At 38.4% G+C, this 17,731-nt stretch overlaps 1 protein-coding gene across 1 annotated transcript in view; it reads left to right on the top strand.

Moving 5' to 3' along the window:
* The window catches only part of ush2a (Usher syndrome 2A (autosomal recessive, mild)), a 191,137-nt gene that overhangs the window by 148,846 nt on the left and 24,560 nt on the right, over window positions 1–17,731 (top strand). The window contains exons 68-74 of the mRNA XM_024295925.2: window positions 4,487–4,594; window positions 5,202–5,385; window positions 8,587–8,744; window positions 11,720–11,878; window positions 12,185–12,347; window positions 14,368–14,585; window positions 14,677–14,813. Of these exons, the coding sequence (XP_024151693.1) occupies window positions 4,487–4,594; window positions 5,202–5,385; window positions 8,587–8,744; window positions 11,720–11,878; window positions 12,185–12,347; window positions 14,368–14,585; window positions 14,677–14,813 (1,127 nt within the window). The remainder of the gene's footprint in view (window positions 1–4,486; window positions 4,595–5,201; window positions 5,386–8,586; window positions 8,745–11,719; window positions 11,879–12,184; window positions 12,348–14,367; window positions 14,586–14,676; window positions 14,814–17,731) is intronic.

The following is a 17,731-nucleotide window of genomic DNA, read 5'->3' as shown; positions in this document are numbered from 1 at the left end:
ATTTAATTTATGATTTGATTTTTAAGGCCCGCTTCTCTCTAAACCATATACTGTCAACGTTTTTTCTCTGGACTTTTTCAATCCCAGAAATTAAAAGAAAATAATCCCACAAAAAAAGTTTGTTTTTTTTATATTTCCTATGTTATTTTTATGTAATTGTGTTTGTTTTTATTTGATTTTCTTTCTCCTTTTTGTCCAATTGTTGCATAATTTGATAAAAGAAGTAAGCGTTGTATGGATTTTTACTTTGTTTTCACTTACAAAATTTATAAAGATGGTGACCATCATAAAGCTGGTTCCCATTCTAGATTACTTTACAAACTGAAACAGAGACAGCTGAACTCCAACAATGACATTAAATGATAGAACTTAAATTACTAGTAAAAACAGCGATAATAAAGTGTAAGACAAATATCTGGCTTTATTATACCCTGCTCTTCCATAATGTCCCATCCTATCTGGATTATAGCAGAGGAAAATGAAAAGAATGGAGAAAAGGAGCAGAAATAATAAATATATTTAGACCTGAAAGGTGCGTAAAATATATGCTTTTCAAGAATAAGCAAGAGAGAAACAGTGTAAAGACTCAGACACATAAAAAGATGGATGAACGAATCTAAGTGTTTCCAGTAAAATATGAGCAGAAATAATTGCTGTGCTATTCCTTCATCCTTAATGTTTAATATGCCATTTTTCATCTTGACTACATTTCTAGTTTCATTTGCAGTTTTTGGCAGAGGGAACCTCAAAGTGAGACTTCAGACACACAAAACGAGTTGCTTTGTTTTGTCATAGATATTAAATTCTTGCAGAATTAATAAAATGATAAATATTTGTCAGGCTGAGGAAGCCAACCGGTGGAGTCGAAGTCTCTCATGTCTCAATGATTAAGACCCATACAATGTTTAAAACTATAAAGCAATAAACGCTTAAAAATCTACCAAACATGAAATTAAAGGCTGTTTTTGTTATGTTTCCCCTTAGGAAAAAAAATCCACTATAACATTTTTAGCAGTTCTGAAAAAAACTTCATAAAAAGAATGAAGCACCACTGTTTAAAACGACCCCATGTGAATCAATTTTAAGTATTGCTATCATTAACTCTCAATGAATTATTGCCTGCAATTATATAGATTATGGCATTAATCATGTGTTTAATTGGTCTTTTGTAGGCTCATTATTAATTCAGAACAGCAGGGAATTGAGTGTGTTCTTTTATTTATTAACGCATTTCCCCTAAAGCATCCACTTATACTTGTTCATGCCAAAGGTAGAAGAAGCGTGTAGACGTTAGGAAATTTAAACGAATGAATTTACGGTTTTTTTTAACACTTCTTAATTATATGTCTTTGAAATCATCATAAAAATATTTAATTGATCACATTTTTGACATAAAAATACATTGTGACGTCATGATGCACAACAACATCCGACTCATTTACCACTTGTTACATCTAAACTGTGCCACCATGCAAACTCAAAAACAAGCAGAAAAGTCAGTTTTTCCTCTGACTACTTTCAAAAGAATAAAATTTAGGTACCATTACGTAACAAGGTGATAACTAGTGAGTTATATGATAAATTATCCATAAATATTTGACATAAATAACAACAAAAACGGGAAACAATTTGCATATTTTCCATAAGATTCATAAAAATAAATGTTATTTAAAAAAAGCAAATGGTTATTTTGCTTGATAGGATTCATTTGTCTGTGTGTGTTGGGGAGTTGTGTGTTTGAACCTGATCTTATTATTCCATCCCAGACAGCCTCTGCATTAGGGAGCCACAGACAGGAAGTCAAAGTCTTAATTATTTAGAAGAGGTGTTATCAAAGCTCACTTTCCTCTGTCCTCCTTCTTACTCTTTCCGTCTTTTCTTGCTTTGTTGTGATGAAGCATCTTTTTTTTTTTATTCAGAATGTGGCATATTTTTTGTGTTTTTTTAATTTGCTCCACATTTGTGTCTTTTTACCCCTAATTTCTAAATGTTTTTTTTATATATACATTCATTATTTGGATTATTCTTTCCCTGTAAATGTTGGCAGCTGTAGATTTGGATTTGTTTACTATTACACAATACATTCTGTAATGCCAACAGGCCAATTTTTAATCAGATGCTTTATCTGCAACACACCCACCTAACGTAAAACTCAGCAGTTTTTACAGTGCGTCTTGTTTGTTCTGTTCCCACAAACAGCTTCTCTTCTTGACACTTTGCTTGTTCAGTAGCTGCAAACCCACAACGCCCCAACACAGATCCGGGCCGAGTGCTGCTTTTTACTTGGTTCACTAAAATGTCTGTAAATCAAAAACTCTTCCATGTGTGTTTTTTTTTAAATACCAACAATGACTGAGGAAGAAATTAAAATGAGTTTTAATCAGTTTTTCTATAATCTATCACATAAGTTGTAATGCAGGTACACGTGCATGCACTTCTACCTTGTTCCGTGCACTTGTCCAACCAGATGTTAGTCCTCTAGCAGTCCAACACTGCCCTCTTCAGGCTGAGAGTTCTTGGTCATTGGAAGGCACACATTCACAACCCCTAAATTGGGATTACATATAGTTAATGTCAATATTTTTTAGTTTTAAAAACACATAAAGGAGTAGATGCTAGTCCGTGTTTTAGGGGCTATAGATTAAATAAACGCTGTCTGTGTTCACTTAGTCACCCTGTCTTTCACTTTTCCTGTAAGATAGTGGTCATACTTTAAATTTTCTCATTTAGAGACCAAACTAAGCAGCCCCATCTGCTTTTTTTAATCTGAAATAAACTTTAAAACATTGAAACTCTTTTTTTCCAAAATAAATGCATAGGTTGTGAGTCTGAACAGCTTTAAACTTTGTTCCCTCTTCAGACTGGAATTGAGATGCCACCACAGCCTGCGTGGAAATAAAAAGTATATTGTGAAAGTGCCACGGCCTTAATTCAGTGTTGCAGCAAATTCCAAACACATGCAGTGTAGATTTACAAAAGCGGACAACACACACACAGATACAATAACACGTCCGCATGCTTAGTTGCACAGTTAAACAGAGCCTTACACTTCAACCCCAGTACTTTCGTATGGCTGGCAGATTTTCTTTATTTAACCCAAACAGAGGGTAACATTGTGAGAACATTTGCACACAGACACATTGATCAGAGATTGAGTTAAGCTTTGCAGGCGGTGAGGCATGTTAAGCAGGCTAAGCAGGAGAAAGAGACGTGAAGAAGAAGAAGCGATGAAGCACTCCGCTGTGCATTAGTCACTGCATGTGTGCGCGCTTGCACACCACCACATGCATGTGTGTGGGTGTGCATGTCCTCCGCTGTATGTACTCAACGCAGGTTGGATATCACCTTGCACATAGCAGCTGTGCCGCTCACCTCAGTGCGCCTTCTCATTTCCCTGCTCCTATATATTCGGTTAAAAATAGCTAAGGCGGTCGTATTAGTATTTTGCATGAAAAGATTTAAGTATTTTAGGTGATAAACTTTGTTTTATATTTAAAAGGTGATGATACCTTTTTGTATAAATTACTAAATGCTTATTTTTGCAATTTTACATCTAAAAATGTGAAATATGCCAAGATTTTTAACTCCAATTTGTTAAATTCAATAGTAAAAATACATCATAAAGATGACTACTATTAAATAAAAGGAAAACTAATGATTAATTATTGCACCTCAACATTTATGTAAAAAAAATCTGATATGTACCATTTCTCCTACATTATGCATTCTTTTGAAACAATGTTGTTGAGTCCTATCTTTTTTTTTCCTTTGAATTTGATTTGCAAGCTGTTGCAGGCTGTCAGTTAAGTGAATGACCATAAAATATCCTCATGGCAGCCCTAATGATTTGCACTCATCCTGAGACATCCACTCCATATTCAAAGAAGTTACGTGTGATGTAAAATCCGATTTCCAATATTAAGAAAAACAATGAAGAAACTTCTGCTTTTGAAGTATGATTTGAAATGTATCATAAAAGCTGATCCTCTGTGGGTTTTACTTAAAGGAACGCTCAGTCGCTGCGTGATGTCTTTTAGTTGGTGGAACGGGTGCCTATAAATAAATCATGTATGGACACTGTAGCCTAAACGCATACAGAGGTATCATAATTATCATAGATCAAAAGCTGATGACATTACAGCGTTGGACCGGTCCTATCCCATGTCAGTTCCACGGCTGCACATCTTTACGTCGTTTCATTATTGAGTTATGGCATGCATAATTTAACACGGACAGATATGGATCCATCCGTTGAGAGTGTGGAAAAAAAAGCAGAGGGAGGGTGAGTGAAATGGAGAGACAAACTGATAACATGGACAGGACAAAGATTTACTTTTTTTTGTTACTTTAAGACATAAGGGTCTCCCTTCACGGCTTAACTTCTTTTTTTTTCCTATTTTCAAAAAATACTGTAATTTCACTTTGAATTTAAAACGAAGCAACAGACTTGGATGTGACGTTTGTGTCTTTGGTTGGTGTGTTAAAGGTTTGCAGCCGTATACGAACTACAGTTTTGTGTTGGAAGCCTGTACAGCTGTTGGCTGTGGAGTCAGTCTACCATCAACGGGACTCACCTTGCAAGCCAAACCTGCCGGTATGCTCAAACACACACCTGCACATTTATGTTGTGCGGGTGAACATTATTTTCCAAGACATACTACTAAAATAAAATACATCAGATTTAAATGTTTATAGGCAATTATTTTTAATGTTTATTAAATTTTAATGTTTTTTTAAACAATCCAAATGTCAATTTTTTATATAATCGTAAGAGAGAAATATATATTTCATCCAATTAATATATATATCTTTTTTATGTATATTTCTTTGTAAATTGGATCTTCCCTCTTTCTTTCTGACAAAAAATACTTTATTTTTATGAAACTCAATATATTTTTTCTCTATTTTTTATTTATTTATTTATTTTTACAAATATCAGAGCTTTCCATGTGGTCTTTACTTTTTGTTTATTTCACCTTCTCCTCCTAAAAAATATTTTCAGTTTTTTATCTTTTTTAAACATGTTTTTATGTTACAGTTACTAAAAACCTCTTTACTGTTTTAATATATAACATGTAGTTTTGTGCGTTTTAAGCATTAATATTAGAAATGTGTTTAAAGCTAGCACAACAGAGACTTAATTCTCCATTAAAGATGGCTAGGAGGGCATTCTAATTTCCTTCCCCTCGTCTTTTATCCAGGTGTGTGGTTAAAGCCGAGGCACCTGATAATAAATACATCCGCAGTGGAGCTGTACTGGGACCAGCCGTCTCAACCTAATGGACTCATCTCCCAGTACAGGCTGATCCGAGATGGTCTCACTGTTTTTACAGGAGCCCGGCGTGACCAGAATTGCACCGACACTCGACTTGAGCCAAAACGCAGGTAGAGCCTCGCATGTACTCACAGAGGAGAACAAACCTGAGCGCATGTGTAAAAGTCACACAGACACTTCTCCTGGAGTACATAGATCACGCCAAACGCTTTACTTTTGTGCATATGTTTATGTCTGTGCTGTTTAAAACATTGCTATCATCTCATCTATGTCTCTTTTGGGGGATGAACCCCCTCCACTCGTCTGTTTGTGTCATTTGATGGGCAAATATTGAGCGTAGACGCAAACAGTCCCAAATTAACATCACAAATCTGATCTTTGCTTACAGACTCCAGCAGAGCGTAGATTTTATTGATGTTTACTTTTATTTAACCTATTATAATCTGTTTTTTTTCCCCCAAGAAAATGTTTTTGTTTTTCATTCAGTTCAGAAAATATGTCTAAGGAATTAAAAGTGCTGGTTTTTAGGGCAACCCCCAACTGTTCTCCTTCTGCATGCGAGTGAAAGCGAACGAAGGAGATGGGACCGCATGTGTGTGACGTTTAATTTTCCGTAATTCCAGATAGTCTGCCAGAAGGCATTCCTGTCCAAAGCCTCATCGCTCCCCAATTCACTTTCCCCTACCCCCCCTCTCCTGTCCTGTTCCTCCCCTCTTTTCCCAATTTTGCCCTGCACCAAGAATTACACAGGGAGCACCGGCCCCATTATCCAGGCGGGCTCGTGTATGCGCCTGCCAGCGCGCGCCCTGTCACTGCTTTGTGTGTGCGCGTGTGAGCGTGCACGTGACTGCTCAAAGTGGCCATTGATTATTTATGACAATGTTGATTAGCTGTCACTTTGCTTCAGTAGCCCAGGAAGTGTCTAAGATGACGAGAGAATTAACCTATTCCCTCTGGCTGGCCCCGCAGGACACACACACACAGACGGGCACATCCACAGCCAAACAGATGCAAACGCTTCCCTCCACAATTACCTAACACACACACACACAATTTAACTTTTGACATCCCGAGGCGGTGTTTATATTTAAGTAAACGTCTTCCTGTGATGAAGTGCTGGACTCGATTCTATACCTTGATAAAATTCTTCCCCTTCATCAGTCGTTTCTTCACAGACCGGGTTCGTACTCTCTGTCTTTCTGTCCCCTTTCAGTTGTTTTGTCCCATGTCACCCCCATGCTAGTCTGTGAGCATAACATATGAGCGGCTTTAATATATTTCCGTGAGTGTGATCTAACGCAGCGCAGAGGCTCTAATGGCCTCCTGTTTAAAACACTCAGCACAGGGAACAATAACCCAACATCAACGCCTATTAATGCATGTGTCCCGGAGTTTATAGCAAATTAAAAGCTTTTAATGTTAAATGGTGGCCCACTTACACAGTTAATGTAAGCTTTAGCACCAGCCAGCCACATGCTCTTAAAAGGAAAATCTATCTTATGATGTCATGAGGGAGAGAAGTGCAGAGTGAGTCTAGACAGGCAGTGAGACTTATGAAAAAGAAAGACTGTCGGGGACAAATAATGGAACGTACTCCCTGCTTTGATTTGGAGAAACTGATAAACGGTCAGTGTGATGGACCGGCAAGTTGTCCACCCCGACTTTGTCGGACTGTTGCTGGGTAGGCTCCAGCATCCTTGTGACCCTGAACGGAATTTAGAAAAAGAATAAATGCTTCTTAGATCCTTAAAAGTGATAAATGATATGCTTTGGCATATTTATAGTGATCTATTTACCAAAATAAAGCATCCCCAGATTTAGCAGTTAAAAGTATAAAAGCAGGTTCTACTGATCAAATACACTTATAACAGGTTATCATTACCGAGTTTGACCAAGTCACAAGCTGCCAAATAATTCAAAGTTAAAATCCCACTTTTTTTTAAAAATCTTTCCTAGTGGTCTTTTAATTATGATTATGCTGCCAAAATCAAAGAAATCGGTTTTGTTTTCTAGGACATAGTTACTGCAGAGCAGCATTTGTTCATTAAAAATTTGTGGGGAAGCTAACATTAGCTGTCGAACAAAATGGCGAGCAGTATTGAAGCTATCCAGCTGTACAGGTTCGAGCCAGATGCCTGCTCAGATGAGGAAAACGAAGACGTACATGAATCAAATTTTTTCTGGAGTGGATGCATCAGAATGGAGCGGAGCAAGAAGCTTGTGGCTCGCCGATTGTAGCTGCTACGTCACTGCTTTTTCCAACCGCATTTTTTTTTTTATCTGCTCCTGATTCACAATGATTTGAATAAAAAAATACTCAGAAATGCAATTTCTTAATTTTCTTTATATATATATCCTACATCATGAGATCAATCCCAAAAGAACATGTTAAAAACACCAAAAGCACAATTTTCACTCAAGTTGATCTAGGAGGGTAAATGTCAGATTCTTGTGATCATAAACACTAAACAGGTTATCATTGCCAAGTGTGACCAAATCTGTATAAAAGCGGACTTTTTGGCACAAATCCTTAACTTAAGCAAAGCTAATGAGGAAAGATTTGAACTTTAATGTTATAGAAGCTGAAGCCTGAACTGGTTTTTCTGTACACTTGTGTGCAATGGACTTGTTTTTTTTTTTTTTTTCCACTTTCAACATTTATTGCTACGGTCACAAATACACCTGCCACCGCGCAATGGGAAGGCATCGACAGAATCTTCAAGATTTCTAGTTGATACCCGATTTTTAAAAAAATATTTTTTGCCGTGGTCATGAATGTAGACGGCGACAATCGGTGGTACAGAATAACTCGAATATTTATATACCCCCCCTCGGGCTACCTGGCGGCTGGCGGCCGCTAGCACTTGATGTGGATGGCCGCCACTGACCAGAGACATTTACACATCGTACAGTCGGAGCTGCTGCCATCACCCTGTGGCCGTCCTGCTATTGGCCAATTTTATTATCATCCTCATCCGTCATTGGACTGTCCCCGCGCAAATGTGCTCGGGCAGTCAGTGACTTATGTCAACTTTTGAGAAAAATCCTTCTGTTGCCATTAAATTTCAACTTTTTAAAAAAACTTACTCACCCACCATGTGGCAAGTAACTTGTTATAATTGCTGAAAAACTTGCATTTAGGTCGCAGTGTAGGGGTATCCTGGGATATGTGACCCCAACCGAAACTAACTTTTTTATTGGAATTAGATTTACTTTTACTATGATACTAAGAAAGTAAAAATGTTTTTTTTTTAATCACTCTGCTTGCACATAACCAGGATTATGATTTCCTTTACATTTGAACTCTTCAGGTACGTTTACGAGCTGGAAGCTGTTACAGGAGGAGGCACAGGTGTTAGTGACCAATATGCTGTACAAACACCTGCATCCTGTCCCACGGGGATCCCACCCCCACACAGAGTGACTGCGTTGGGCCCTTTTTCTGTCTCTCTGGCCTGGTCCCCTCCTGGTGAGTAGATTTTTTTTATTTTACAATTTGACTTTTTTATACATATAATAACAAACCTCTAATTCCTAAAGTAATAATATAGAAAATGTTTTTGACATTTAGGAATGAATAGAAAACATGGAGTCATTTCAGTCTTCAGGCAAAGCTGAAATGCATGAATGAAATCAAAGATTTGTTCTTAGTTTTTTAAAGTTTATTTATGTTACATTATTTTACATTTTCAAGGCTGTCTTTTCCCTTAAAGGTTATTGAGGCAGTTATTCAAAGAAATCAAACAGAGAAAGAGGGGTCGAACAGAGACAAAAACCCTGAGTAGTTTTACATTCACCTTCTGGCCTCTCAAGACCTAAACACATACACAGGCATACATGAGCATGCACTTGGAGATGGGTTTCATGCTTATGGGGCAGTGATTGTCTGCCCTAACCCATCTATCATTGACTATTACCCTCTCATTAAGCTGATTTCCCATCTCAGAAACTGCTTAAAGAGCCAACTAGCAAAGACACTTCACTTTGTTTTGTGTGTCTCTTATTTCTGTATATTTGTGTCTGTGTTTATGTATGCCTCTTTATACTTGTGCATTGGGGTGTGTGCACGTGTGTGTATGTGTGTGTGTTTGCATCATTTTGAGATATTTCCATAGGCAGGCCTATTCTATCGTCATTATGGGTTGATTTTAAAGGTGAGGAAATATCGGCTGGGTTCTCACGCTTGGTTAACTCCCTGAGCCCAGAGTCTGGAGTGTTTTCATCTTGTGTGTGTATACGTGTGTGTGTGCATGACTTTCATGCAGTGTGTCAATCTGTGTGTATGTTTTTTTCACATGCTTACACTTACTGTCAAGTACTGGCGTGTGGGAATTAAAAACACATTTAGTCATGGCTCCTGAGTCAAAGATCAATTCCTCCAATGCTGTGATTGTGCTTCTGTGGGGGTGTGTGCGTGTGTGTGAGTGTGTGTGTGCGTTTCAAAGTGACAGCAAAGGTGCTGCATTTGTGCTTTCTGCTTTATACACGACTAAATGTGTGCATTTGTGATTGAGGCATCATACAAAATATGTATAAAATACAAATAAAACGTATTGATTAATAATATAAGACTGTAAGCATCATAGTAACTTTAAACTTCTGAGTTATATTGGTATGTGTGTATGTGAAAGGATAAATACGTTGAGTGCACTAAGGTGCTGTCCATCCACATAAAAACCTCTGTGTTGTGATGTCACAAGGTGTGTGTGTGTTTAGGTGCATGTGTGCATATGTGAGTTGGGGGTTGAATAATTGAAGTCTTTCATTTGTCTGGTAATCAGTTCATTCTCAAGATATCTAGAGTTCATGAATGTTGAATAACCCATCACAATACAGTTGGCCTGAATTATGGAAAAACCTCCGGTGAGAATATTAACAAAGTCTAGGGGTGTGTGTGTGTGTCTGAGTGCTGTCTGTATTTATACATTTGTGTGTATTTGTCCAGTTAGAAGACCACAGTCCAAAGCTCCAAGAACTCAACTTTTCCACTACAGACTATAGCTCCAAGTATTTAACTTACCAACACTGTATCCACATACGTAATTTGAAATTAGACAACTTTATGTTAAGAACAAAGGACGCAAGTAAAATACGAATAGCCATGAAAAGGTGGACTGACACTTTCAGGGCATGATTCTTCTTGTATGATAAAAATTAGACTTTGCATATACACTTATCAGCCACTTTATTAGATATGTCTTGCTAGTACCAGGTTAGACCTCCTTTTGCCTTCAGAACTCCCCTAATCCTTGGCGGCATAGATTCAACAAGGTGCTGGAAACATTCCTCTAAGAGTTTGGTCCATATTGACATGACGGTGTCACACAATAGCTGCAGATTTGTTGGCTGCACATCCATGATGCCAATCTCCCAATTCATCAGATCCCAAAGGTGATCTTTTGGGTCATTTGAGATCAGTGAACTTATTGTCATGTTCAAGAAACCAGTCTGAGATGATTCCAGCTTTCTGACATGGAGTCTTATCCTGCTGGAAGTAGCCATCAGAAGATGTTACACTGTGGTCATAAAGGGATGGACATGGTCATTATCAATACTCAAGTAGACAGTAGTGTTGTAACAAGGCTTAATTGACATCAAGAGGCCCAAAGTGCAACAAGAAAATATCTCCCACACCATTACACCACCACCTCCCTGAACCGTTGGTACAAGGCAAGATGGATCCATGATTTCCTCTTGTTGACCCTACCATCCGAATTTTGCAGCAGAAATCGAGAGTCATCAGATCAGACGTTTTTCCAATTTTCTATTGTCCAGTTTTAGTGATCCTGTGTGAATTATAGCCTCAGTTTCCTGTTCTTAGCTGACAGGAGTGATACTTGGTGTGGTCTTCCTCTGCTGTAGTCCATCTGCCTCGAGGTTGGATGTGTTGTGGGTTCAGAGATGTTCTTCTATAGACCTCGGTTGTAGCCAGTGGTTATTTGAGTTACTGATCATTCTGGTCATTCCTCTCTGACCTCTGGCATCAACGAGATATTTCCACCCACAAAAATGCCACCAACTGGATATTTTCTCTTTTTCTCTCCATTCTCTGTAAACCCTTGAGATGGTTGTGGGTGAAAATCTCAGAAGATCATCAGTTTCTGAGATACTCAGACCAGCCCGTCTGGCACCAACAACCATGCCGTTTTCAAAGTCCCTTCAATCACCTTTCTTCCCCAATCTGATGCTTGGTTTGAACTTCTGCAGATCATCTTGACCTAAATACACTGAGCTGCTGCCATGTGATTGGCAGATTACAAATCTGCTTTAATGAGCATTTGGACAAGTTTGTCTAATAAAGTGACCAGTGAGTGAATGAGAAACAGGGACAGTTGTTTTACCCACATTAACCAAAAGTTTTTGAAATGACATTCTTTTGTTGTGAAGTCATAACCATGCTCATAAATATACAACATTTTAACCATTAAATGTCTAATTCTTCAGCTCATTTCAACAACTCCGAACCTGTGTACTACAACATCCTGTTCAATGGCGGGAGTCACAACGCCAGAATGTTTCATGGCGGGCAGCACTTGCAGCTCTCTGTGTCGGCCCTCGAGCCCTTCACCATTTACCATGTAAGAGTGCAAGCTTGTCAGAGTGGTGAGTATGGCTCATCTGTTGTTGAATGATTATGAAAAAAAAGCTGTTGCAAACTTTGAGAAACACGTTAGACTGGATAATAATTGGTTTAGGCATCAGCACAGATTTTGCTCTCTGACATTATGTAGAGTAAAGTGAGACAAATGAGAATATTCTGTTGATGGCAAAGCATGACAGTCTTTTAAGGCAGAATGGTTTGGAGTTGGAGAATGGTGAACATAAATGAAAGGGAAAAGATTTGATTTTTCTTCTTTGCAAAAGTATGTTGATGTGTTTTACTTTTAATGTCTGTTTCTCTGCTTGTAGGAGGGTGTGGAGTTGGCGAGGGGGTCTATATTCGCACGCTAGAGACTGCTCCTGAAAGATTGTCCCCACCAACTGTAAAGGCTGCTGGGGCTAAAGTCCTGGAGATCTCCTGGACACCTCCTTTAAAACCAAATGGATTCATCACCTCCTACCACGTATTTAGGTAAAAAGCATTGTGCAAAAGTCCTCTTCTACCTCCCACAGTCCTAAAGACACTAAACACTAAACTAGTGTATGCTAGTGTATGTTATGTTCTGGGTTTGCAGGCTTTCATCTCTGTTTTTTGCATATGATGTTCTGCTGGCCTTATCAAACCAGGACCTTCAACATGATTTGGGGTTTTTACAGTTGAGTCTGAAACATCTGGAATGAGAATTAGCACCTCTAAGTAGGAGGCCAAGATTGTTCGCTCTTCCCATGTGTGTCTCAAGTGAAGGCGGTCATTTTCTTGAGTAAGGGAAGGATGGTGTGTAGGATTTACAGGGGAATTGGTGCAGCAGCAACAGTTATGCAGAGGCTGCATCAATCCCATGGCGTGATGAAGAAGCTGAGCCAGAATCCAAAGCTGTGGTCATGAGCTAAAGGGTACAAGGAGCTTCCTCCACATGATGGTTGATCACTCCCTTAGATATGGAGTGAGGATCTCTTTGACGGGGTAGGAACTTGGAATAGAGCCACTGCTCTTGAACATTGAGAGAAGCCAGTTGAGGTGATTTGGTCATCTCTTCTGGATACCTCTGTTCCATGAGGAGGAGGACTCCAAATGCACTGGAGAGACAATAGTAGCTGTGTTTCAAATGACATATTAAATTGCGCAAATGGGATTTACAATCATGAATTTTCCTAATGGAAATGAAGAAAAAACCCACATCTATCAAAAAAAAGTTATTGTGCTTGGAATAAGTGGTTTTTGAGGCATATCAAAAGTTGACATTTTGGAAAACTGCAATGAAAACACTTTTTTTAATGAAATAAGTCACATGACCAACAATCAGAGACCACGCTTCGCAGTCTCACAATCTCACTTTTGAAACAGTCTCACAGTTCATCAAAAGTTGAGCATGTCATATACCGATGAGTATATATAGATAGTCTGTTGGGATATTACTTACTGGTTCACATAGGGCTGCGTTTAAAGTTCTACTCCAACCATATTTTTTTTTTCTTTAGTAAAATCGTTCCCAGTGATCTTTTAAATATGAAGTTTTTAGCCAAAATCAAAAAGCCTTTGTTGTTTGTTAAGACATATTCTCTGCACATCAGCAGTAGAACATTAGAAATACAATTCTGGGTTGTGGGCAACACTGTTGTCGCAGACATGGCAATACTGAACCCATGCCTTTAAAAATGATCGAATGTGGGGAACAAACAAGTCTGGTAGTTGATGAAAATTGTCCAGTGGCCTGTTTTAAAGCCAAAGAATTATTGACCCCACCCTTATATTGATGTGTGATCCCTCCCATGACAAAGGTGGACAGGATTTTATGTCTGCCACAGACAACAGAATCAAATCTCAATTTTTAATCCTTTACACAGTTAATTGAATTGACACATAGAAAAACTAAATTTTTTTGGTGATATATCCTCAAGCAAAACTCTTTTTACGAGTAGTTGAACTCTGTGGATGAATGTGCATCTAGATGTGTGTGTTAATTCCAGCTGAAGGTCGTGATCTGCTTGTTGACCAAAGACTGTGTGATCTGTATGCAGGGTCAGACCAGACTAAGCCCTTTAAGTCCTCAGGAAACAGGCATTAGCATAGCAGTACACATACGCACTGACACATCTGGAATGATCAGACTCAGGCAGACAGGGACTTGGATAAAACAGGAAAATGTCTCTCTTTCTCTCTCATGCACACACCTGAAGTCCTGCGTAATCAAAGACAAATGGTCTTACCAAGATATCCGTGTGCTTGCATCAGCCAAGGACTTTCACACATTGTTTTTAGATGTGGTGCTACATTTTTAATATAATGTCTAAAGAAAAGGTTCATTTTCAGAGCTCTAAAGTAATGTTTCTATAACTGAGCTGCATTTCAACTCCAGCACAAATGCTCTTAATTGATCTATTAATTATGTTAAAATATAGAGTTGCTGCTTGTGTAAACTATTAAGGTCTCTTAAGAGTTAGTAGACATAAACAATTAGGATCTGACACCTGAATTGTATATCTCGTAACAGGCGTCCATTAGGAACAGAAGAGGAGCTGCTGGTTTTCATCTGGTCAAGCGGTCCACTTCAGTTTGTCGATGCAAGCCCTGCCCTGCAACCCTTCAGCTACTTTCAGTACAAAGTTCGCGCCCACAACTCCAAAGGCTCGGTTCTGAGTCAGTGGACTTCAGTAAGGACTTTACAGGCAAAACCAGAAGACATGGCTCCTCCTACTGTCACACCTTCCGGTATGTTTTCTACTTCTTCCACATCTTTTGAACCTGATCTTTTTCAAATAACACTGTATGAGTCTGTTCTCCATTCGACTCACCTCAATAGGTGCATACTCGGTTCATGTGAAATGGAGCGAGCCAGGGCAGCCCAATGGCCTCATATCTCATTATAGGCTGGTTTACAAGAAACACCAACAGGACCCGACTCTCAACCTGACTGCTGTTGTTGCCCTCACTGTGGAGGTAAATGCTCAGCTTGGTAAAAAAATCGTTTGGGCACAGTTTCTTTTATGGTGTTTTATGTTGTGTCTTTTAATCGGATGCACTTCTTTTTCTTGAATATTCTTATTACAGATCTTTTTTTCTGGATGACACTATAGATTTAGAAACCATTACCAGTCGGATGTATTTATAGTTGTAAAAATGGAAAATATTAATTTTACAAACACATCCATGTTTCTCAACAGTTTTAACGTTGATTTCCTGCTACAGGAAGTAATTGTGAGCACATTTTTGAACGCTGTTCCTCAAAAACACAATTATTTTCTTCAATGGTTACAGTTTGATTTATGATTAATTTAGATTTGGACCAATTAATGGGTTGTGATGGTTAAGAGTTGCATTTGATAGCAGAAATACCAATCAGAGAGCTGTGTAGGTTGGAATGTCTCACAATGACAGTAAGACAGATGTGTGTGAACTGGTGTGAGTTTGTGTGTGTGTGTCATTGTCAGTTGCTGTGCGTGTGAAGAAATTTATACTCTACCTGTGGTGTCCACACCATCTGCTTGCCAGTGAGGGGGCAGAAGATAAATACACACACACATACACACACACACAAATGGCCCACATCATACTTTTCTCCAGGGATCCTGCCTCTTATCTTGAGTGCCTGATGCTGTAATACAGAGAATAAGTAGTTTCTTTGACCAACACTCAGGCTGACATACACTGGTTCATCTGTGGTACGTCTCCGCTGCGTTGACACAGAAATAGATTGTTGATTAATCAAAAGGAAAGGTTAACATCGGCTTCGTCATGTCTGCATCTGACATCCGTCCCTCCCGCTGCAACACAACGTCAGCTTTACGCAGGGATTCTACTTCCACTGTTTTGTCACGACTCAAAGATGGAGAAACTGGAAACAAGTCCGGGTTTCAAAATAAAAGCTTCAATTGTATTTTCAAATAAAATTTCAGAGGCATAACGAAGACGAAGTAAACAACTGACTGTCATGATACGGACTCTCCACACAACATTACAAAGATGCATCGCAGACCAACCAGTAGATCCAGGGTCACAGGTGGAACTACAACATTACGCTCACACTTGTTTGAAACATTTATTGTCTGGTCTTATGAGTTTTTCAGAAAAAAAATTTTTTTCTAACTTTATATGTTATCGTTTTCATTTTTCTTTCATTCACATTCGACACTTTTGCTCATAAAAAAGCCAATAAATGAGATAAGGATTTTAGATGCATCTGAATATGCACATAATGAGAAAAAGCCACCAACACACCAACCTAAACATATTCAAACTGCAGGTAGACAAACGAGGTTTGTTAGAGACGATAGGGGAATCAGAAGAGAATGAGTGAGACAAGAAGTCGCGCTGGAGTTGAAAGAAAGCGAATAAGAAAGAAAGAGATGCGACAGGGTGATAGATTGGGGCGGGATAACGAAAGAGGGATAAGAGGCAGAATATAGATCTATATCTGTCCATACGTGTGGCCTCTTCTCTCTCTGTGACCTTTGGCTTGTCACTCATAATTAATACAAGATGTAAATGGAGACCTTTCACCTTCTCATTGATATGGAGCGCTTTGTGTTTCTGTGCGTGTGTGATTGTGTGTGTAGGAGACGTGCTCATTGACATGGCATAGACTTATTTTGGTGACAGTCATTTGTCACAGAGTTGCATTCACAACATGCACAGAGTGTTTGTGGAATACACAAAGAACAAACCCGATAAAAACAAAATTCTCAACCAATGGAGAAGGAAGGAACTGATGCATTCAGTGGGTTGTTGTTGTTGTTTGTAATTGGTATATTTCAAACAAAACACAAATAAACTTAAGAACACAAAAGAAACAAATATCTATACGCATATATCAAACTTCGTTGAATAATTGGTCGTGAATTGATTGGAAAATTATAAATCAAAGAATTATTGTAAAAAGTAAAATAAAATCTAAAAATAATAAAACTTAGAAGTTAGAGAAGATATAGAAATACACTCAAGTATGTGGGAGAAGAGATGTTTGATCAGGACATGTTTTGTTTAACATTTGATTTGGTTTTTCTGTTTATTTCAAGCAATTAATTGTAGGCAACACAACAGATATTTCAAACATTAGACCATTTATATATGAACTGGACATAGTAACCCATAGGACTTTTGTTAATTGATCCAATGTTTTGCTTTTTACAGTGTAGGTCACATTAGAATAATTAAATACAGAGATTATTAACTAAAGACAAGTTTGATTTATTGCGTGAAAAGGAATGGTAAGAAGTAAACTTATATAATCCCACCCCTACTGAGCTATGGCGTTGTATATTTTTGCATACATGTCATAATCTGGTTCTTATCAAATCAAGTGTTTTTTAGGTTTTTTTGTCAAGTAACAAAACAGAGTCCTTATTGATTATCCTCAGAAAAGCAAACTTGTATTTTCAGAATACAATAACATGAATCACATGTCATGTAATAGATATAACTCCTGAATTTTCGCAAAGAGATATCACTGGTTCTGAAAGAATGACAACATTTGTTGGGCAGTATTTTTGCGACAAACGGACAAAAACGTCACTTAACAAACCAAAACTCACAAAATGTTTGCAAGGATGCATGATAAAAGTCAAAGTAATTTCTGTTTGTTTTGTTTTATGTCATTACACAAACAAGATCCCACTTTTAATCATAGCTTTTCCCAAAGCAGCATTTCCTTTACTTGTTGGTGTATCGTTTGTATGTTTGTGCTTGTCCACGTTGTGTGTAGTAGTGTCTGCGTATTGATCTCGGGCTGCTCTGCTCCCTGCTCTGTGCCAGCTTGGCTGATTAATGGGGTCGTCATGGCAATCGGATGGAATGAGGGTACGGAGCGCAGGCGGCCTGCCTCACTAGACCCCTACGCAGCGCCTGGCACGCACATACCT

The sequence above is a fragment of the Oryzias melastigma genome, linkage group LG3 (genome assembly GCF_002922805.2).
Source record: "Oryzias melastigma strain HK-1 linkage group LG3, ASM292280v2, whole genome shotgun sequence".
NCBI classification, from domain to species: Eukaryota; Metazoa; Chordata; class Actinopteri; order Beloniformes; family Adrianichthyidae; genus Oryzias; species Oryzias melastigma.
The sequence above is the reverse complement of the archived record's forward strand: the minus strand, read 5'-3'. Positions and strand labels throughout refer to the sequence as shown.